General features: G+C 49.3%; 8 protein-coding genes across 8 annotated transcripts; 2 read left to right on the top strand and 6 right to left on the bottom strand.

The window, feature by feature from the left end:
- Positions 1 to 183: 183 nt before the first annotated feature.
- Positions 184 to 1057, bottom strand: I303_105798 (uncharacterized protein; the record flags this gene model as incomplete). The annotated part of the gene is made up of 3 exons (XM_018409110.1): positions 184 to 377; positions 491 to 695; positions 785 to 1057. 3 exons carry the CDS (start codon positions 1055 to 1057, stop codon positions 184 to 186), a joined length of 672 nt encoding a protein of 223 aa, XP_018261382.1.
- Positions 1058 to 1513: 456 nt separating this feature from the next.
- Positions 1514 to 2191, bottom strand: I303_105797 (uncharacterized protein; the record flags this gene model as incomplete). Its single annotated transcript, XM_018409109.1, has 2 exons — positions 1514 to 1876; positions 1952 to 2191. The coding sequence occupies 2 exons, from the start codon at positions 2189 to 2191 to the stop codon at positions 1514 to 1516; spliced, it is 603 nt and encodes a 200-aa protein (XP_018261381.1).
- A 3991-nt stretch (positions 2192 to 6182) lies between these two features.
- I303_105796 (uncharacterized protein) lies at positions 6183 to 7172 on the bottom strand (the record flags this gene model as incomplete). The annotated part of the gene is made up of 4 exons (XM_065969242.1): positions 6183 to 6519; positions 6585 to 6819; positions 6888 to 7060; positions 7120 to 7172. 4 exons carry the CDS (start codon positions 7170 to 7172, stop codon positions 6183 to 6185), a joined length of 798 nt encoding a protein of 265 aa, XP_065825314.1.
- Positions 7173 to 8672: 1500 nt separating this feature from the next.
- On the bottom strand, positions 8673 to 9373 carry I303_105795 (uncharacterized protein; the record flags this gene model as incomplete). The annotated part of the gene is made up of 3 exons (XM_018409107.1): positions 8673 to 8785; positions 8863 to 9079; positions 9158 to 9373. The coding sequence occupies 3 exons, from the start codon at positions 9371 to 9373 to the stop codon at positions 8673 to 8675; spliced, it is 546 nt and encodes a 181-aa protein (XP_018261379.1).
- Positions 9374 to 9803: 430 nt separating this feature from the next.
- On the top strand, positions 9804 to 10769 carry I303_105794 (uncharacterized protein; the record flags this gene model as incomplete). Its single annotated transcript, XM_018409106.1, has 1 exon — positions 9804 to 10769. One exon carries the CDS (start codon positions 9804 to 9806, stop codon positions 10767 to 10769), a length of 966 nt encoding a protein of 321 aa, XP_018261378.1.
- A 332-nt stretch (positions 10770 to 11101) lies between these two features.
- On the bottom strand, positions 11102 to 12454 carry I303_105793 (uncharacterized protein; the record flags this gene model as incomplete). The annotated part of the gene is made up of 1 exon (XM_018409105.1): positions 11102 to 12454. One exon carries the CDS (start codon positions 12452 to 12454, stop codon positions 11102 to 11104), a length of 1353 nt encoding a protein of 450 aa, XP_018261377.1.
- A 925-nt stretch (positions 12455 to 13379) lies between these two features.
- Positions 13380 to 13727, top strand: I303_105792 (uncharacterized protein; the record flags this gene model as incomplete). The annotated part of the gene is made up of 2 exons (XM_018409104.1): positions 13380 to 13580; positions 13650 to 13727. 2 exons carry the CDS (start codon positions 13380 to 13382, stop codon positions 13725 to 13727), a joined length of 279 nt encoding a protein of 92 aa, XP_018261376.1.
- A 437-nt stretch (positions 13728 to 14164) lies between these two features.
- Positions 14165 to 22135, bottom strand: I303_105791 (uncharacterized protein; the record flags this gene model as incomplete). Its single annotated transcript, XM_018409103.1, has 9 exons — positions 14165 to 14395; positions 14460 to 15474; positions 15532 to 15699; positions 15753 to 17827; positions 17869 to 19558; positions 19611 to 20240; positions 20290 to 20593; positions 20641 to 21535; positions 21584 to 22135. The coding sequence occupies 9 exons, from the start codon at positions 22133 to 22135 to the stop codon at positions 14165 to 14167; spliced, it is 7560 nt and encodes a 2519-aa protein (XP_018261375.1).
- Positions 22136 to 22647: the final 512 nt, after the last annotated feature.

Genomic DNA, 22647 nt, shown 5'->3' with positions numbered 1-22647 from the left:
GTGCTAGTATCAAGAAATGTTGCAGTATACACAATCATTCACAATGCATGGGTTGTCATATCTTCCATCGTCAATGACTCATATTTACATATTTACAGGCAAGGGTGAACGGCCAGCGCTATAGCTACAGTTCAAAGGTCATACCAATCACCATCTACCTCCTGTCCTTGGAGAAAGCTACAATTACATCGTCACGGTAGCGGTCTCAGTGACAGTCCGTATCTGAGTCACAGTATACCCGCCTCCTCCCCCTGCTGTGGCATTGTTACTGTCCGAAGGCCCATTGCTGCCTCCCACTGTTTGGAAGATGAGGTATAACACCACAGCGATGACCAGGGAGATGATGACGCATCCTATAGCCGTTTCCGTTCTTTCTCCTATGGGATATTCCAAGAGATGACAATCAGTCAGATATGATATCTCGCGCTTTACACTTGTGGAATCGTATAAGGATGAAGCACTCAAATGAGTTCGAGTCCACTCGACTTACGATCCTTAGTCTCTTCTGGCGTCTCATCCACTTTGACCCTAAGTGATTTCGGGGGATCATCTTGGAATTGAGGCCATGCCTCGTCGAGGATACTGACCCATTGACCTTCTCTGCCTGGCTGTTGAGAGGGTATCTGGAGTTTGATCCGTTCGGAAGGGATAGCAGCCAGTTCTGAGAACCCCCTTTTCACGATCTCCACGGTGTCCTGAGCCATGAGACATATCAGCATCATCAATTGATGCTAGCTCCTGAGGAGATTCGCCTGTGATTATACTGTAGATTGGCTAGACTCACATCTTTGGTCCTCCCCAATACCCCTAAAGCCTCTTCGTTCGGTCCACGGGCCTTGACGTAGACGTATGATATGTTGTGTACCCTACCCTGACTTGCATTGCCGCTGTTGTTGCCGCTTCCACTTGCTATAGGCTGGGGCGGGTATCCAGGTAAGCTCTCTTCGTCTTCTCCGGAGTCGTGATGTTTGTAATCGTTGTCGGCGGCCCAGAGAGGTACGCTCTCCTCGTGATTCTCGTGAGTCGCATCGGATTTGTATTGAGGCAATAACGACATCTTGACCGGGTGAACGTTCTGGTTAGCGGAGATGAATTGACGAAGACAAAGATGAGGTTTTATGGTGAGGTGTATGCATGAAAGGAGTTTATAGTGGAATGGAAGCTTGCCAAGAATCAAGGGGTGTTGTGCGGTGCATACTCGAGTACCTCGAAGTCGGAAGATAGGATAAAAGTAAGCATGTTACCGGAACGGCTTTGGCTCAGGGTTTTATGCAGTACAGGTACGGCCGAGATGTGCGGAGATGTCGTTAGAGCAATGCACCGCTTATGGTGGAGCGAAAGATGAATTTCACTATCCACAGATCTTCATCGGCGACCTGCTGAGACGAGGTACATGGGATGCTATTTGGAATACAAAGGGAAGAGGCGATACAGAAGGGTACATACGAAACGCAAAGTACAGAGCACGAATGATACAAGAGAAATGAAGAGAGATTGAACGAAGTGTATTGATCTACGCCTTCAGCCCAAAGTACAGGATGAAGATGATACACAATATACAGACAGCAGTGATGCAGAAACAGATGAACATCCTTTCCTTCTCGCCGGCATTATCATGCACCTTCTCTCCGATCTTGATTTTGAGTTCCTTTGGTAATTTGACTTCTTCTCCTTGTCCTTCTTCTCCTGCGTTTCCTACCGCTGAAGTAGGTGGGTACATAGTTTGTTGCCAGACCTCGTCAAAGATCCTCACCCATCTCGACTTGTCCCATCCTGTCCTGGGATCTTTGTAATCTAGCCATTTGTAGAACTCGATCCGGTTGGACGGGTATTTAGCCAAAGAGGGGAATCCCCTTTTGACGATTTCGATGGTCTCCTATATCAATTCCGTCGAATCAGTCTTTCTATGGATAATATGTTTGTCACAGTGCTCTGAGCCCGGGCAGCTTACGTCCTTCGTCCTGCCGAGAAGGCCTAATGCTTCTTCGTTATCTCCCCAATTGTTATGCAAAATATAAGTAATCTCCCTTTGCTCATTCCCACTGGATCCTACAATGGGGTCGTTCTTAGGTGGATAAGCAGGAGGTAAAGAGGATCCGTCATCTCGTTCCTCATGCTCGGCGGCTGACCATAACGGAGTCGCTTCTTCCGCGCTGATTTGATGTTTCTGGTATGAAGGCAGGATAGACATGGTGTGCTATGATGGTTTGACCAAGTTGAGATGAAAAAAGATAAATACAATTGAAAGTGAAAATGAACCCGCGTCACGTCAATTTCGACCCCGCCTCAAACCTGAAATCACACCAAATTGATTTCGACTGAAATTGTGCGACAATTAGATCCCACTATGCATGCATTCCCTTTGACATAGCCAGGAGACAGCCCTGGTCCACTAGAGTCTGCTAGGGTAACAGAAGGAGGGAAAATGCTCGGACGATTGGTGTTCCGCACATACCGAGAGACAATGGTAGCGCCACCTGCACTCAAGTGGCAATACTGTTAACCAAAGCTCAGTGACGAGCTGAGCGAACAGACGTTCCTCTTATGCGAAGGACGTTCGGTGTCTAACATACCAGGCAAAAGGTGTCCAGACCCGTACAATGGTGCTTGAATTAGCGAAAAATACGTACTCCGACCATGTTGTCGGATCGGGCTTCTACACTGCACCCCTGCCTGCAGCATACGCGGTACTTCCCGCGAATCGCCACTACTCGTCAACATGACCGACGATCCATTCCACGCATGCATGATACTCAAAGAAATCACACATCCGACTCCCAGAAGGGCGGTGAGTCGAATGGTGGTCGTTCGGTCATTGGCCAAGCGTGCCGATTCGGATCTCGGACATAGTGATTTTTGCCAATGTTATTGGGAAGGGAAACTCTTGTGGCGTGCCTACTTCAATGGCTCATCCTGGTGCAACTCGCCAAAGGCTCTTCTCCACATCGTATGCATATGGAAACACCACTATGACAGCTGAGGAATGGATAGATGGAGCACTAAGGATCAATGAGGAAGTATCTTATGCATGCACTCGCCGAGTACGATCATGTGTTGGCACGGGGTCACCAAGTGGCAGATTGAATGAGATAACCACTCACAACCAGGATTCGAACTGACGCTTCGTCATAGCATCACACGTTCGGAATGCACTCACAGGGCTTGGTCGAGGACACCCAAATACCCTGGGACTTGTTTAAACGGGTGAGGACGCCATCGAACACAATGTCGCTCAAGACCATTCTGTAAGAGCTCATAGGCGAAGTTGGTGGCGAGGGCACATGTCAAGCATAGCCATAATCGAATAGACGTTTGCGCATACATGACAAATGCGAAAGTCCTTCAGTAGAGCTCGTTGGTGCCCAAGGGATTGCATGGTGGTCAAGCGATCGCGTTCGAAACATGCATACCTACCACTGGCACAAGGTGATTTTAGAATGAGTGCCTCATTAGCTGCAAATAGAGATGAGATCGTCCAGATTCACCGAAGTCTGCATCACACTGCCCAAACTTGATTGGCATTTCTCGTAGATAGTAGGTATACGTCAGGGAAATGCACTGAGGGGTTACGCTTCTCGGAATATATGCATGAGGGAATGCTGCATGTCCTGACCGACCCGAGTTGCGTTGCCTCTTACCGGGAAATTTCCTTCCATTATTTTTCACAGTAGATGATGTGGGTATCCACGGTCCCGAGTACTTTCGCTACGGATCATGAGAGCGCATCAAACACCAGATCGTGCCTTATTGTATCCGGTTGCTAGGCCCAGATCAATAATAGCCTAATCCCGGTAGTAACCATGTCCTTGTGGGGAAGAGCGCCCTCTCCACCGAGAATCCTGAATCCAGGGAGCTTGATCGAGACCATCCGTTCCTATGCATAGAGACCTCCCTTTGTCCACACACCTAATCATAACGATGCAGAGATCACAATGGGAGGGCATATGCATCGGTCGCATCGACGAAACGATGAGATCTATCAATTTGGGGGTCAGGTGTATAGGACTGAGCAGCAAAGGTGACTGGGAGGGGACGCCGCCACTTTCACCAAAAATTCCAGAACCGAGGGAGATGAACGATGTCACACATTTTTCGTGCATGCCGATGCGATTAACCCATGAACCTACCCATACTGACCTGGAGCACACACTGGTGAAGCTTTTAGGCCGATCCAAGCGACCAGACGACAAGTTCGCTCAAGTACCGATCAATCGTCTCATACAGCGAAAGTGCCGCCACCGGCGAACAAATGCGTGAATGTCGTTTTACATTTGCGATCCAAGAGAAGATCGGCTCAGGGGTCCTTTGGAAGTAGGGGATGACATACCTGTAATTATTGTCGATGCATATCACGAACGAACACTGTATCGCAAAAAGTCCGCGTGTTAACTAATATCCCCAGAACTGGTGTATCACGAGTATACAACCAGCCACCAAGTGTCCTCGTCGATCATGCATGCGGTCGAAGCTAGCCCGCAAACGGGTAGTTACAAGGACATTACTCGGTATTCAGGCCAACCGACCAAGCTCAGGCATCTTGGTTCAATAATTCACGGTCCAGAAGATACTGAGAATACCTACTGCACGAAGCTGGAATCTTTCAGATCCCGCCGGATATTCGATATCTAATCGTATCATGCATGCTGGCTACAAGCATGATACCGGATGATTACCACCATCTCAAGGATCTGTCACGTATCAAACATACACAGGCTGATATCTGGGGGATGCGAGATCTATCATGCTAAAGTTGATCGCATGGGTCCATTGAGGCATTGCGCGAGACACCAAGTCTTGGTCTATGTAATAGTTTTTCTTCAACTATTTGGCAAATTCCATATACGTCTAAGGGACTTGTCAGTATAATCTCCATGGTTAAGGTTTCCAGATAATGTGTATACAAAGACGACTCCATCCATGTCACTGGTCTTGTGTCATAGTTATGACATCAAGCTAGCAAACCAGTATATAAGCAGATTCAATTCGGATTCAGCGTATTGAATATCGTACCCTTTGGTGGTCAGTCCGCGCGTGCCGATTGCTGATGGACGTTCCGAGACATCTCGAGGCGGACGAAACAACGCGCTACCTGTTGTTCCAGAATACGGAATGTCCCAGTATCTATTTCACAATGAGCAATGCTTTATCGTCCGAATATGCTATAGAACTGTGATTTTGCTGCAGGACATGGATCCTTCAAATTAGTAGGCTGCCTCCGTCCTATCATTGTTGTAGTGGATCTAGCTGGAGGGAAGAGAGCATTATTATGGCAAAGCAATCTCAGTGATCTTCCAGTCGACCAAGCAGACTCTGAATCACACATTGTTCAGGAATCTCCAAAGTAGCTCATTGGCCAATGTTTACAGGGCTTCATGCGGCATCGTCATGATAGTAGGCCAGGAGCGGGAATACAAAGCTAATGAAAGGACATGTACTCGAACATATGAATCATTCCGCTCCGATGACACCCTATTTTGAAACCTCTTTCCGATCGATTCCAAGACGTCCTATAAAACAACAACTGATCAAAAAGAATATGTATATGACTACCTGTTGACGAAAATCGACGAATCAGCTGACTGGTATTACACAAAATCGCATGCATGATCCACTCACTGTTTGGCCGGAACAACCGCTATCACCAGAATCCTCCGAATCCGTTCTTACCCTGCCCCATTTTACACGCCAACAGCACGAACGTCCATATTGGAGTCGCTACACCATGCAATTCGCCTACTGGACCATATCGATGGAACCAGGAGGGGCAGGGATATAAGTCTTTCCTCGGTTTCCCGTTGTCATCATAGGACAGCAATCGGAGTCTACACAACATGCAGAAGCAGGGCATCAGTTGGCAGGCTCGATTATATCGATCGCCCTCATGACTCACAGTCCTCCAGATGATCTGAAATCGAGCGCCGCCGTGCTGATCTTTCGGCGGCTTTCCAAATGTTTCGCCAAGGCAGAGTCCGAATCATGTTCTCCAGTCAACGTGGCGTAACAACGCCCGCAGGTACCCCATTTTGTGAAAGGCGTCAACCATTGAGTGCAATCCAGGAAAAACACCCGGTCAAACTCACCTTGTAATTCTCTATAGCGAATGCGATTGAGTCCTTCTTCGCTTGCGCCTGGTACTCTGGAAGGGGAATATCGTGTGTTGCGACCGCTATCGCAGCGAGAGATCAGAGCTGCAAAGAGGCGACCAAGTTGGATAGGACGATTTTTGGGAAAAACGTCGCGTTATCATTGAGTCGAGCTAAGGACGACGAAGAAAGGGACGATGCTGGGCTGCTATCGCCCCCTCGGATGATCTTGATAAGATGTCGGATCTGCAGACTGGTCATGATCAAATTGAATACACTTGATCGAGTCGAGAAAATCGACGCGACAAAGCATGCTCGAAACGCTGCCAGCAGATCACGCATCGGTTGTGCCGCCTCTTGATCGACGAACGTTTCGAGAAGTTCGGGACAGAAGTGGGCCAGAAATAGATTATCAAAGGCAAGTTCATAGACGAATCTGCGGAGGGTGGTACTCAGTCTTGCCATGCCTTAATGTCGATGAATTGATGAAGATATACTCACTCGCCATCGAAGACCGACTTCGCTCGCGAATCCATCGCCTCGAGCCTTGTCAACAACGGCGCCACCAGCTGCTTCATGTGTCGCTTTTTGAGGCATTCGACCTCGTAGCGAATCGAATCCAACGCGCTGTGTAGAACCTGCTCCAGATCAAACCCCTCCCTGCCTTGTGCCGAGTTGGTGGGGTCTTTATGTCTGAACGCGGGCGTGAGGAGATTGGTGAGGCGTATCTGCTGATCTTCATGAACATCGATCACTGGTGATCGGTCAATGAAGAAATAGCGGTCGTCTTCAGAAACCGGCAACAGGGTTTCGAGCTGTATGTCCTCTTCGTCTTGCAGCCCCATACGTCGTCTTCGTTTAAGAAGTACAAGAAGTAAACGGCCACTTCTTCCCCGAAATCTTCGAGGGTATTGAGCAACTTCAAGGTCGTGAGCGGCGCTACGAAGCCCTTTTGTTCGGTGAAGCAAAAGGTGGACCTGATCAGGATCTTTGTCAGCGCTCACAAGCCACTGCCATGGCAAATGGTACGACTCACTTCAACCCGCCTACCTCTTCTACAGGCGTTTCTCGAAGCAAGGACAGGCTCATAGAGCTCAGTTACAATGCTCTGAGTAGATCTGGATCACCTTCGTCCAGAGCCATATACTGGACACCAAAAATATATCCTTGGTGAGGTCGAGAAAGTCCATCACGTCGACCGCCTTGAAGCAGGGTCTGGATTCCAGATTGGGGATGGGGACGGTGTCGTCTATGACCCCTTTTCATGATAGCACTTCGCCTAACCTGAAGCCTCAGGTCTTTCTTGATGGGTGTCCGCCATTTTTCGAACTTCTTGGCTGTTTTCCGCCGATTTACTCTGTGTATACCATTCTCTTCAACGGTCGACAAGGCAGGGATGGCGAAGGTATTGACGGATACGGCGGAACTTTGTGCTCAATCGTATGCTTTGGTATGTTTGGGTGTCGTGGGCGGACGATTATGGCTGGAAGTTTTCATTTAGCTGGGGGACAGGTCCCACTTGAGATGAGCTGGAATGTCGTTGAACTCATTGAAAAGTTGATTAGGAGCAAGCATCATTATGTACTCCTCCAGGAAGGGGATTTTAGCCGATCAGAATCCGGTTGGAGTTTGAGATACTCTTCAACCCTGTGGGTGTGGTCTGCTGGGAGATCAATGTCAGCTGGGCGGATGCAGCACAATGCGCAGTTGAGACTCACCGGGATCTCTTGAGTGTCGCTCCCAATCTTCACAGTCCCAGCCGTTCTTGGCTCCGGAGTAACTTGATAAGCGGGGTCATGTTGATGCCTAGCGTATGGGATCGAAAGCACCTGATGTCGCTCTTAATGTGACATGAACCAAACAGGAACAGGGGTCGCGCTAGTGGCTCCCAGCTTTGCCTGCCAACATAATGGACAACAGGATGACGTCCATCTGGCTGCGAGAAGGCATGAGTCAACAAAGTGTGAGGGCAAAGGGCAGGTGAAGTGAAAGACAAAGGTGTGAAAGGTGAGAGGTGAGGAAAAAGGATCTCGTGAGGTGGGGTGAGAGGGAGAGGTGAACGAGTGGAGGGGAAGAAGAGAAAAGGAAATGGAAAGTGCAAAAATAAAGTGGAGAAACGAACGGGGAAAGAAGAAAAGTGGAGAGCGAAGGTTGAGTGGAGTGAAACAGCAAGAAAGTTTAAAAAAAGAGAAGATATGTGACACAGGTATACCAGGAAATGAAAGAGTGAAAGATGTGAGTGAGTCAAAGGGTAAAAAGCAAACATGACAATTGCATTTATAAAATGAAGAAAGAAAAGGAAAGAGAAGTAAATGACATCGTCAGCTCATGCAGCTATTTATACTTTGGAATTCGAGCGGACCACACATCAGTATACACACTCGCTCGCGGTATATCATTTTTTAGATCGCGCGCACGCACCACCCTTCACCACGATACAAAGCACGAATCGTTGCGGTGCAGGTCATGCAGACAGGCGGTATGAAGAATCAATAACATACATGTGGAAAAGGATAATAATACGTAAGCCTTTTCATGTGGACAGGAATGAGTTGTGGACAATGTTGAAGGGGAGTGATAATTATCAGATCAGTCCATATAGCCCATCGCATTCAACAAAATAACGATAGGTCCTCCGAGCCAGAAAGGGCTGAAAACACCTGCTAGAACATAGACCGCGATCCATTTTTCTCGCTTGTCCCCTGAGCCATGTTGAATCAGTAATCGTAGCATGATGATCGCCATAGGATGACGTGATTGGAGTGGAGATGTGACTCACTTCGTTCTTCATCTCCTGGCAAATCAGCGATCTGCACTCTCAATCTAGCGGGCGGATGAGTCTTGAACCCAGGCCAAGCCTCGTCGAATATCTTAGCCCATTTATCGCCTTTCACTTTACCCTCAGAATCGATTTCTACCGGTGAAAGAAACTCGATTCGATGAGCTGGGTATTCAGCCAGATTAGGGAATCCTCTTTGAACGATAGCGACTGTATCCTAAGCACAGATCCCATTTCAGCTCAATCTTTCAAGACGCGCTGGTCTACGAGATCCAGAAAAGGGGAATTGGCGTACCTCCTTGGTTTCACCAAGTACACCTAAAGCATCCTGCTGAGACCCCTTGATAGGCCATCGTGGTACGAACGTATAAGTAACGTTGTGCGTGGTGGTCCCGGATGATTCTCCAACTCTAGGTGGATAAGCGGGCAATTCGTCATTCTCGTCATGCAAGAAAGGGAGCGATTCCTCGTCGCCCTTCTTCTCTCTTTTGTATTGCGGTAGAAGCGACATTATCAAGATTAAGAGGCGTATATACAGATGTTTGTTGAAGAAACGTCAAGAAGCAGTATTGATAGGAAGAAGCAAAACGCTGTTGATTCCAGTGGCGAGGTTATGGTACTGTAACTAAGGGCTGTGGGGCTGTGTGTAATTTGCCGTGCCGGCCGTAAGAGTATGCCGGTAATCGCAATCGCAATCGCAATCGTCATTACAAAAATCTCCTATATAACCCGGATTCCGGATCGGAGAATTGATTTGAATTGCATTAGGGGATTGAGGTAAAGGCCGACTTCAGGAACAAGAGCCAAGCCGAAGCGGCACTCGCCCCAGCAGAACAACTGGAGTAAATCGTGTACAGCAACCCTTGGTGCATTGCTGTTACCAACACGCTAAATCTGATCAGCTTGGTGATACGAATGGTATTATAAACATCACAGCAAGCATGACGTCTTCGCCCACAGCTTCTCAGTCTTCATGGTCAGTAGTGGAAGCCGAAGATGCGCGGAGCATAGCCTCATCTTCAACATCGACTCTAGATCCACCATCCCAATCCCCAATTGAACCCCCCGCTCTGCTAGGCATCGATGAGAATAACATACTCCGTTCTCGGATATCCGATCTCGAGCGCAACAACGCGATTCTCGAAGATCAACTTAGAGAACATAGATATATCACATGGAACCAATCCGACGAGATTGTTGAATTGCGGGAAAAGATCAACGAGCTAGAAGATGACAAGAAGTATATCGCTGCTGGTTTTGATCCGGGCCAGAAAGAAAATCAGCGGGAAATTGCCAAGATGAAAATAAGAATAGGACAGGAAGGGGATAAAGCTCGGAATGAGATGTTGGCAGCGTATCAGAAACATCTCAAATCACTGGGTGATGATGTTCAGCCGACGAAGAAAGATTTAGCGGAATCTAACGTGATTCTGAGTAATCAGGCCAAGCGAATTGAAGAATTGGTAGATCAATTGAAAGAAGCCACTGAGCAGATACATCACAAAGAGACTTTGATCGACGAGTTGACTTATATCGCTCAATCGCTCGAAACCGAGCATGCGAAGCTGAGTCATGAATTGAAAGAAATGGGTATGGACCAGAAGAAGCTGGATGGGTATAAGACGTCCATAGTGAATGTGAAGAAAAGGTATAAGAGACGTTTGGCGCAGAGGGAGAAGGGATTGAAAGTTGATTCGAAGACGAACAAGGCGAACGTGGTGCAAGAAGACGATAAGGCGGACAGTGGATTAGGCGACCCAAGCAAAGAGGCAGACGACAAGGTGCAGAGTCTGAAGAAGGAGAATGACGAGTCGATTCAATTCGTCGATCAGGTTAAGCTGGAGAATGAGCAGATCACGGGGAACGGTGCAGGAATTGCGGACGGTCGGAGGGAAGATTTAAATTGAAATTTTGCGTGTCGGCTAGTGAAAGGCGAGATTCGAAAGAGATACTTGTTTTCACCGGATGGTTGTACTTGGCGATGTATTTACGTTCATGACTGGTTGTATGTGTTATGCTTACGTAGCAATAAAATACTCTTGTAAGTGGTTTCTCCGACTGCCAGGCAGTCAAATATAGTGGTGTAATCGACGAGCAATAGAAATTGGTGAGGATTGACCCTCAGTGTCACAGCTGTTTCGTAAAGATTAACGGTTTCTATCTACTCACGGGCTCAATGTAGCAGAATCGTATTTTGAGCTCACATGCACAATGAGGAAACTTCTTATTTTAACGAAGGCTACACAAACGACTCTTGATCTTCTTCACACTCACTTCGTCGATGTATGGGGAAAGCGAGCATGTGGGAGGCAAACCGAGATCGTTCGAGTTCGCACAATAAACGCCACTCCTCGTCCAGCTTTCTTCGCTTTTCTGCGACTCCTCTCTGATATTCTTCCTCTTCTGTCTTCCGCTTTTCCGCCTCAGACTTCCGCTTCATCCCAGCAACCACCATCTCCATACGTTCGGACGCAATCCTGCCCAGCCTATCATCTGCGTCCCGAGCCGAACCGTCCGCTACGCTGTTCAGCTTGAAGGGGACTGTAGCCAGAACTTGCTGTCTGCCGTAAATTTTGTCGCGTTCTGCGTTCCACTTGTTCTGCAGTATGAATAATCTGTCGCGGAGATCTTGATTTTTCTCTTTCTCCTTCTCGAGCGCTTGTTGGAATTGTTCCACTGTCATTTCTTGATCATAGATGGGCGGGCTAACGGCGAGGTCGTCACGCGTGCAATCAACGAGCGCCAAAGGTTCACTTGCCATTGTGATTGAATCTCGCCTTAGCCGAGCGACAGCCTCTTGACTCTGCACAAACCTGCTTGACCGCTGTTTGTCCTCATCATGCAGTCCGAGGGCCTGCTCCAGCTGTTCTAAGTTGTCTCCTGCAAATTCCACCGGTTCTGAGTGATCTTCTGTGCAGTCCTGTGATTCCTTGTCGTCCTTCACGGGAGTATGATCACTATCATCCAACTCATCTTGCTGCTCCAAGCCAGTAGAATCGCTGGGTCCAGGGACGTCTGCTTTCTCCCTTCGGTTGTTTGCAACATTGGCAGCCTGTGGCCATTTCTTCCAGCAAATGCCGTCGCTAGGGTCGGATGGCATGTGGAGTCCTCGAAATGTCTGGCCGTGAACGTAGCAATGATCACATCTGGCGACGTGTCTAGTCTTCCTTTCTTCAAGAGTAGGTAACTTTCTCTGGCGGAAAGCCGCACAAGGAGGGTGGTTGTGTGGAAACAACTCCGGTAGCCCGAAGGGGTCGGTGAGTTTGAAAGGCCCATCCGCTGGGAGACGCATCCATTGAGGGGCCGTGAACCATATGGCGTGAGCACATCCGCTCTTGTAAGGTGTACCGTTATCTTTCGCAGTACCTCTATGGTCCCCCGAGTGTGAACAACGCAACTTGAAGCCAGGACTCGTTTTTGAAGGTATGCCTGATCTTTCAGCGAAGTAGTAACGGTACCCTTCAGCTCGAGCCCATTTATCCGATTCATGTATGATTTGCCAGTAATTTTTCGTATCTTCAATCCATCCATTGATGGTCTCCTTTGAGGGTACCCGGCTGATCGTAGATGTTGCAGGAGGGTCACTCGACATCTCGCAAAGTGCTGAGACAGTGATGCAGTAAGAAGTAAAGGGGCGTGGCTGCGGGGTCGTGAAAATCGCGGATGGAAGGGATGATGGGTGTTCTTTGGCGGGAGTCGGGCTTCAATTCGAATTGACGAGAGAAGGGGATTTGTGAGGCGGACTGTAGATCACGCAGTTTTGGCCATACTCGGAGAGTCAAAGAGAAGATAGACAACGATTCTAGCGAATTTCCATCATAAGGAAGTCGAGTCTTTCAAGGATACTTTTCCATGCCTGTCACGACATTTCCCAAAGGGTCTTACCTTGAATGAGGATTGGCTTCCCAGTCTCGTCCTGCAACGACTAGATGGCAGCGATCAAAGCGAGTATGCGCTTGTTCTGTCAATCACCCTGATCCGAACCTTCTCTCGATTGTTTCTTGACCCGGATGCGAGATTACAGAAAGGTCGTCCAATCGAAAAAGATGAGAGTCAGATCAATGCAGGCAGAGAAACCGCAACAGACAAAGATGAAGATGAACACATTGGCACTATTGCAGTTGTACGAGCAGCTATTATAGATCACGGTTTGACGATTGTTGCCCAGGTTGAATGAATTCAACGTATTGACATTGCACACGGACCATCAGACGCATGGGCCATGTTGTCATTCATCAACCAACCTGTGGGCGATCTGTGCTCGAAGCATTGATACCTTCATGCAATTTTTTCAGCACAAGCCCAAAATTACTCATGATGCATTCATATCGTTCTTCATCATCCAATACGATCAACTTACACTTGTCATTCGATAAATCTACTCGTGGATCCTGTGCGTCTACTGTATCGCTCCCCGCCCAATCAGATATCTGCTCCAATTGATTCTACCCATTTGCCACTGACTAGTACGAATTCCACACTCCGCCCGATTACTCGAGAAGAAGACAAAGACAAAGATGGACGCCGATCAGCGACAACTGTTTGATGAGATACGCCAGATGAAGGGAGAGACACCCCAGAAGAAGGAAAAAGTAATCCAAGAGATCGAAAAGGACTTAGCGGTGCACAAGGCGAAGGGAGAGAGATCTCAGTTGGTGGACATAGTTGTACAGCTGATGGAAGAGCATCGATTTCTAAAGGCGGAAGCAGCGAGGAAGGTAAGTGGTAGAACGAAAATGAGTGCACCACGACTAGCAGAAGAAGCTGATTTCGGGAAATGCAACCAGGAGAAAGAGCTCAGGCGAGATGCAGAACGACTCAATGAATATTTGCGACGATATGGTGGAGCAGGCGCAGGAGCATAAGCAGGCGCAGGCGCTGGTGCAGGGCTCCAGTGAAATAGTGAAATGTGCAATAACGATCCTCAGGCGGTCTCTGAGCCATGTCATCGTACCCAAGTACTCGTTGGATGCCACTTCTCAACAAGTGAAGTAGTGATAGCGAATCGTAACTTTTCAATAAGTACAGTAGTAGTGATATGATATGGTGATACCTGGGAATATGGTGTCGTGACGAGAATGCATGTGTTTATTGATTTTAACTTAGCATAGATGTCTTTCTGACCCGATCTCACTGATCTATAATTAAGTGGACGGGTTTCAACCAATATTATCCAAAGAGAGCAATTTATCATTTTATTACAATGTGAAGAAGACGAGGAATGAATCTAATCTATGCGACAAAGTGAGATCGTAGTACGAGAAATCCGTAAAAAGGAATGAAACCCGAAATATCGATTGGCCTATGACGCCGGTCGATATCTGGGTTCACTATCAAACACGGTCGAAGGATCTAATTCACCATGGATGATATCGTAGAATAATTGGATAGACGATTGTCTGACCCAGTTCCAAGACGAGTCGAATGTTCTTGCTTTCAGAGCAGAGAACGCAGGCGCGATACCGTCCAAGTATGCATCACCGTGTTCCAGCTTGATAGCGTCGAGTTTAGCTTGGAGTTCCTCGGCGGTAGCCTATAGCATGAATGAATTAGCATACTGTGTTGGTTTTCATTGGAAGCAGAGATAATCAACTCACCTTAGCCTCGTCAGCCTTCTTCTCACCCTCACGTTGGTCTTTGCCCAAATACCTCGACAACAGCTCGATCTCCCTTTGAGCTTGTTCCTCCTGCTTCAGCACGAATGCATCGAATTCTTCAGAGTTCATCACTGCGCCACCACCTCCTGCACCACCAGCTCCACCAGCGGCAGCGCCAGATGAAAGGGAGATACCAGAGTAAGAAGCATAGGATTGAGCGAGGGTGTCGAGGAATGCTTTACCTTCGGCTTCAGATCCCAGTCGTTTGGCAGGTTCGTTGAGGATACCGAAGAACAAAGCTGAATCCGTTCGTAATGGTCCCAGACCCCATTGCTTGTTCAAGTGCGCTCGTGCAGCTGAAATGTTGAATCCACCAGGGAATTTGGCGGCGACCATTCGGTTGGTCAAAGACATGGCGTGTTTACCCAAGGCGGAGTATCCGACGCTAAGAGCGGCACCCAACTCGTCGAGAGGCAAGTCTTCTCCCTTCTCAGGGGCAGAAGCGAATTCGACCTGGAGATCACCCAGAATCTCATTTTGAAGCGTTGATTTACCACCGGACAGTTCTTTGAGGGATTTGCTGAGTGGGATCTCGCCAGCTTGCTTCTTGAGTTTTTGAGCGACGATGATTCGGACGGTGTCGACAGCTTTAGGGGGGACATCGTCGACGGCAGCGGCAGCACCACCTGAGGGCGCAGCTACGGGTGCAGCAACAGCAACAGGAGCGGCGACTGGAGCGGCGGCGGGTGCGGGAGTGGAAGCAGCGGCAGCAGGAGCAGCTTCCTCAGCAGCCTCATCCTCGAAGGCGTAGTAGACCTCCTTTTGGTTCTTGGCATGACACAGGATTGATCGAGTGAGGGACACAGCACCATCTTGAGCTTCGTATTTGGCCTTGAGCGTTCGAGACGCCATACCAGCGAGGACAGGACTTGGGCCGACTTCGATGAATCGTTCGAACTTGGCAGCGGTGAACAGGATGTCTTGGGTTTCGATCCATCGCACGGGGGATGCGAATCTGCCAACAGTGCGTTAGTGTATAATTAAGCTAAGGCATAATACAGCTTTCACTCACTGGTAAGCAAGACATTCAGTCAAGATGTTGTAAGCCAGCTTCTGCCTCTGCGCTGCAGAGTCCCAGGCGTCCTTCTCCCAGTTCTTCAAAACGGCCTCCATTCGGGGCGAGGCCGTTTGGTCGAAGATCTTTTGCACGTATGCTTTGGACACCTCGAAGGTCTCGGCGCTGTGGGGGTATGTCAGCATCAGACCGTCTCATGACAAGAGGGGAGCACTCACATCAAGTTGGGGATATACTTGCCAACCAATCTATCCGGGTTGAGCTGAGAAGGATCAATCTTCTTGACCAAGTAGTTCCTGAATGACAAGACTCCAGGCCAGAGGTATCGAGAGTGGAACGGCACGTCGATACCAGGTAAGGGGATCGTAGCGAATCCTCTGTCCAGTATGACGGAACCGTCTTTCTTTTCCTTCTCCGCCATCATATCCCAACAGCCGTCGATGATCTCCGCAAGTTTCTCTCGAAGCTCTTCCTCGCTGATCATGGTTGAAAGCTTCTCAAGGTCGATCTTTTGGATCTTGAGCATGTTCAAGACATTGGTCAAGGTGGCCAAAGCTTTCAATTCACCAGCACAAACGTATTGTTGGTTTGCGACGTTGAGATTGACGATCTGGAGTAAGATATCCTTTTGCTTGGAAATCGTATCCACAATTTCTCGGAGAGCCATTTCGTTGAAGGTCTTGCCGACTCTTGAAGGGTTGGCAGCCATCATTGCGTATTGAGATTTACCCTCGGCATCACGTCGTACAGCACGCTGCATGGTGATTCCTCGGAAGAAGACCACGTCGGCGAGAGAAGAGATGGGGAGGACATCGGCGATAGCTGCAAGGGCGGAGTATTCACCCAACGAGTGACCAGCGAAAGCAGCATTGGTATCGATCAACCCCTTGGCCTTCATGTCATCGAAAGCGGCCTTTTCAGTGACAACCAAGGCGATTTGAGTATATTGCGTGGCAAAGAGTAAACCTTGAGGGTGGGAGAAGGTGTAGCTGGTGGTGTAGAGGTCGATGTCGGCGAAAAGAGGGAGCGTCTTGACTTGACCCTTCTCGTCAATGGTATCGTATGTGAGATCCATGTATCGTTGTCTGATGGCCTGTCCCTTGATACCACCAAAGTGGATGGTGAGTTCTTTAGGATTGTTCTTGACGATATCGACGATGGAGAACCCGTAGGTAGAAGTCAAGTGAGCATCGGCGGCATCCCACACGGCTCGAGCGACAGGAGAGTTGTTGTAAAGCTCCATACCCATACCGACCTCTTGCGAACCTTGACCGGTGAAGACATAGGCGGTGGGTGGTTGGAGCACTTCCGATGTACCATCAATGACCTTTTCACCTCGTTGGTTGAAAGCCTCAACCTTGACAACCTTCTTACCGTCTCGCATGGCGACGTGGGTAAGCTTGACTTGGATCTGATCACCTGGAAGAACCATACCGACGAATCCAACCTCGTACGAGACGACTCGCTCGGGGTGGTTGTCGGCAACGACGGACTCGAGGTACTTTCTGGTAGCGGCACTCGACCACATACCGTGAGTGATGGTACCAGGGAGGGAAGCGAGATCTGAGAAGTATGGGTTGACGTGAATAGGGTTGAAGTCACCAGAGATCTTGGAGTAAGGCTCGTTGGTGGCTGGAGTGGTGAAGACGGCAGTGGTGGGGTCCTCAATGAGCGAGTAGCCGTTCTCGAGAGGGGTCGGTTGTCCGACTGATTGGCCGTGTCGCTTGAGGTATTCTACGACCGGGTTACCGTGCAAATTGTGCGCTTCATAGTCGATTGTGGCGACTTGAACAAGGGCTTTGGTACTGCTTCGGATGAATGCGGCACCAGAAACCTTGACGGCGGCGAAGGAAGTTTTGTCTCTGTATCGGAGTTCTGACCTGGTCTTGAAGGTGAGAGTGGTACCGGCTTCAAGAGGCACAGAGTCATCGTCCCATTCGAACCAAGGTTTGGCTTGGAGCACACCAACGGATGTGGGTTTGGTCAGCTCCACAACGTAATCAGACTCGTCGATAGTCTCAAAGGTATTTTGGTAATCGTTGAATTTGCCTCTGTAAAGGAATGAGGAGGTGACCTCGATGACCGGTTCACCTTGTCTGAGTACGTATCCCTTGACTTTAACGGTCTTACCGCTGTCGCTGTTGGAAACGGAGACTACTCGAGCTTCGGCGGTACAGGCGTCGCCGGCCTTGATAGGAGCGACACCTTCGATCATTCGGAAACCGTTAGAGAGGTGGACGAGTTTGAGCAAGTCACCATCGATGTCGGAGGGGAAGATAGCTTTCATGATGGACTAGGACGGATCAGCGTTGTTCATGATATATATAAACTCACCTGCCATCCGAGCACGATAGCAAAGTCCATAGGAGCGGAAACCTTGTCGTTTCTAGCAGCTTTGAATGATTCGCCTTGGTTACCAACGACATCACAGAATCGTTGAACAGCTTTGGCGTCAACGGTGACCGATTCACCGGTGAAAGTGGTGTCGAGGGCGAGTTCGGGCAGAATCTCATTGTCACCGAACCATAATCTCCAGTAGAAGTCTTTGATCTTCTTGTTCCTGCCATCGACGATCTCGTGAATAGGAGCATAGCCCATGTCAGGTTTGTACTTGAAAGCGAAATGTAAGGGGACTGTGACGCCTCGTCGTTCCTCGTTCAATACAAGGGTGATGTCATTGGTAGATGCGTTGAAAGAAAGGTCAACAGCCTTGAAGTCGGCAGGGTGGGGACCGAACGATCGAGCCGATCCGTAAAGAGTAACGGAAGAAACCTTTCCATTGTCCGACTTGATCTCGACTGTTTGGTTTGGTCGAGGGGTAAAGATCCGTCTGAATGGATTGCTGATGTATCCAGCACCCTGAACCACATTGACAGAGGTCAATGCAGCTCGGAGCCAAGATACTCCAGAGCCGGCAACAACTTCTATCCAGTCATCGGTGGATGGCACGGATTTGCCAAGCTTGATGGTTCGGACATTCTCAGATGTGGACTCGGCTACGAGGCCGGACTTGGGTTTACCAGCTTTAGCACCGATGTAGTCGATTGCTGGGACTTGGGACTCGTCACCTCCGTAGTATCGGTCGAGGATCTTCTTGGCGAGCAAGCCTTCAATGTTACCGAGCAAGTCTTTGATGGGCTCATCGGCCACGGTCGAGTGTTTTACCGCCATAGGACCTTGAAGGATACAGACTCGTTGAGGATCTTGGTCGAACACGGCGTCGATGTCTTCGGCGGCCCAGAGGGAGTCTTTCTTGAACCATACTTCAAAGGTGTTGTCAAGGATGGGGATGAATGGCACTGGTTTTTGACCTGGTCTTTGGCAGATGGCAAGGAAGTAAGCCTTGTCTTCAGCAGCAACAAGCTGAGTCTTGGCTCGTGGGTAGGTGCTAAAGAAATTCTCGATCGTCGCAGCTGGTTTGTCGAGAGCGGAGAACGATTGGATGAGGGATTCTTTCGTTCGGATACCGTCAACACCGGCAAATCGCTCTTCGACCCGTCTGAGCCAATCACCAACCAAGTTTCGGAGCGAGATATCGACCCATCTGTCTTGCTTGGCAACGTACATGAGTCGTACCATTCGTTGGGTGATCTCCTCGTAGGTCATCTTGCCAAGATCCGAGACAACGGTACCGTCAGCCTTTTGACCAAACCAAGGTTTGTTAAAGTCTTTGTTGAGGCGATCAATCACGTAGTCCTTTTTGTTTTCGAGCCAAGCAGCTCGCTTCTCTCTGGGCTGAGCGAACACGGTGTCGTCGAATTCTCTCCACAGCTTGACACCTCGGGTGGCGATCTTGTGGATAGGTTCGCCTAACTCAGATCGGACAGTGAGGATACCACCGGTAGGCTTGTCGTAAGTTCCTTCCCAAGCAGCGTCTTCTACTCCCGGAGCATCGACGATGAGTTGTTTGACCGAAGGGGAGGTATCAGCCTCCTTGGCCACCATGACTCGGGATCCGTAGAGGACACCATCGAACGGCATGGGTTGGAGGTTGAACATCTTGACGGACCATTCACCGGAGATGCTGCGCGAGGTGTCAGCGACTTTGACTGACAAAATTATGAGGAATTACTTACTATGGCCAGACATCATCCGCTCCACCGAAACCAGAACCAGCAATGAGCGAGATGTTAGGGTTCTGCCTTATGGAAGCGTAGGTAGCGATGATGGGTTGATGGAAGTCTTCACAGGAGTGGTGACCACCAGCTCGACCACCGGTCCATTGCATGATGATCGGGTAGTCTGGGTTGGCAGCAGCGATGTTGACGACCTGTCTTACACCTTCTACAGATCCTGGCTTGAAGGAGATGTGCTTAATACCAGCAGCTTTCAGGGCGGTGATGATTTCGGTTGCCTTCTCAGAAGATGGGATACCGGCAGCCACACAGAAACCTTCTATCGGGAGACCTTCTCTTCTCATCTCTTGCCAGAGAGGGAATTGGAACCCGAATTGCCTTTGATTGATATACAAGGCGTTTAGGGTGATACCGACACCGGGCTGAGTTCTTTTCTGGATCTCGGCGACTTTGGCTCGGAGAGCAGTAGGGTTGTAGTGACCACCACCGGCAAGCTCGATGTGGAAACCAGCGTTCAGGGTGGCGGAAACGAGCGAAGCACCGACAGTGGATGGTGTCATACCAGCGACCATGATGGGTGGTTTACCGAGAAGTCGGGAGAAGGGAGTGTCAATGTGGATTTTGCCGTCCCTGTCGGCAGTGTCAGCATAGTCAGGAGAGACTTAATTTAGCCACTTACAAAGTCTTGACAAGCTTAGGAGACCATTCCTTTGACCAAACAGGTTCCCTTCTGATGTTGTTGGCGTCGTAGAGCTCAGCAGCTGCGCGGCCTTTCTCCCCAACTACTACGATCCTGACACCTCGACCTTCTATAGCTCTTCCAGTCAGAGGTCCGATACCAGAATTTCCACCAGGTCCGAAGTCCACAGCGTGAGTAGCGGTAGCAGGGAAGTCGGTGGCTTTCACCCAATGTATGTGTTTGGTGAAGATCTGATCGGAAAGAGAGGCAGTGAGGGATGTCTCAAGTTGTCGGAGGTCAGTACCTGAGGGAGTATCAGCGAAGATGCCAGAAATAAGGGGAATCACTCACCATTTTCAGTGTGGTAGATTGCAATGGCCAACTCCGAGCGACTCCATAATTCCTCTCCGTTCAAGTCTTGTTGAACTAATTTCTCAGTAGCTCCTTCAAGGTAAGAGCTATGGTAAGGAACGTTGACAGGCAGGAACCGGGTGGTGAAAACAGCCTTTCGCTTGGAGAAGGGAATCTTGCTTTGATCGAGGCCAGCAGGAGCCATGACCTTTCTAAGTGCGGTGGCCAGACCGTACAAAGCCTTGGCGGGACCGGTCGCAACAAAGTTGGTGGGACCGTTGTACAAGGAGATGCCGACTTGCGAATTGGATGGAAGGTGGGTGTTTACCTTCTTGATGTGACCTTCAAGAGCCTTTGTTGATAGTCCGCTGACCGACAACATAGGTGTCGGGACTCCTTCATTGTTAGCCACTGCATCAGCGACCAATTGCGGTTCGATAGAGAGCAAGGGGAAGCCTTCTTGACCTCTAAGACCGATGTAAAAGAGGTGCTTGACAGCTTTCAAGATATTCGCGTTCAGCGATTGCCATGAGTCAGATGAAGCGATAGCGACGGCGGAGATGACACCCTGGGAATGACCTGTAGCTCCCTTGAAGCTGCTTCTGAGCTCGCCAGGGGTGAGGTCGGTGACTCGACACGATACCACGTACTGGGCGAGTTGAGCTACACCGATGAGCGGAAGGGAGAGGGGGATAGAAGCGAGGTATTCGACTGTTGGTCTTGGTGACGATCCGTTGAGCCATGAGATGAGATCAAGACCTTGAGAGTAGTAGGTGAAGCCGTTGGCATCGGCTTTCTCTCCTAAGTCGAGCAGGAGCGAGGTGATTTGGGTGAGAAGGGGCTTGACAAATGGTGTGTAAGTGTCATAGAGCAATTGAAGCTCGTTGAAGTAGTGCTGAGAGTCTCGTCAGTAATGATTCATGGTGACAGACTTGTGACTCACCTCGTTCACACCTTGACCACCGAAGAGCGCATAGAGCTCGGCTGATCCATCCTTGGCAGCCACGAGCAAAGCAGATGCATGAGCAACTTTGACTTTATCTCCAGATGACTCTTTGGCGGCAGCGAAAGCCTTGAAGTAAGCTTTGAGGATTTCAGCTCTGGACTCGGGCTCGAAAGTTTGCACAAGCGAGTGCACGTTGACCGAAGTCAAGAAGAGCTCGTTGAATCTGTTGTAGGCGGCAAGGAGGACCTGGGCGAGTTCCGACGAATCTTGATCCGCGTTGACCTTGTCGGCAGCGAAAGAGAGGAATCTGGCGAGGAGTTTAACCTGTGGTTCTTGGGAAGGGGCCTTAGGTGTCTCATCTTCGTCATCAACTACAGGAGCAGGTTCCTCATCTTGACCTATCCTTGAATCGTGGAACTGTTGCGCAAGCACTTCAGATGTGACCCATGCTGATAATGGAGATGCTGGGACGAGGATGGAGACGCGGGTTGAGGAGGAATGGAGAACGAGTGGTCGGACAGGAGTCGAGCTGCTGAAGAGGGACGCCATATTGGCTGAGCTGCTCTGACTCTGTGTTGATAGTGATACAAGTCTTGGGAGCAGAGGAGGAGGAGGTAAGAAGTGACAAGGGCGATATGAATGATGTTATCAAACTTACTGTCCAAGTGGTATGTCGTTGAAATTATTGTTACTGTAGCTATGGTGAACGATCCCCATCGTAATTCCCCAAAACACACCGGATGCCACGTGGCACAAAGGACCTAATCTAGCTTTGACCACCGTTATCTCTTGGACCGAAGATAACCGATCAGGAAATACAAATCAACGCGTCCACAAATACAAATCCCAATCTAATCTTTGGGGAGAGCACGATTGCTGACTCACGCATGCATAGAACTTGTTCAGTCCCCAGCAGAATTTGCATGCATCGGACTCAGCCTGGACAGCTTGCGCGGCTCTGGAAGAACATTCGCATACTCGCCAGCGAAACCAGAAGTACCCTCCACGTCAATCAGAGGCTTCAGCTTCATATTCGGCGTATCAAGCTAGTAAATGCCGGT

Source organism: Kwoniella dejecticola, chromosome 7, assembly GCF_000512565.2.
Source record: "Kwoniella dejecticola CBS 10117 chromosome 7, complete sequence".
Taxonomy (NCBI): domain Eukaryota; kingdom Fungi; phylum Basidiomycota; class Tremellomycetes; order Tremellales; family Cryptococcaceae; genus Kwoniella; species Kwoniella dejecticola.
Note: the sequence above shows the minus strand (reverse complement) of the source record. Positions and strands in the feature narration are given on the sequence as shown.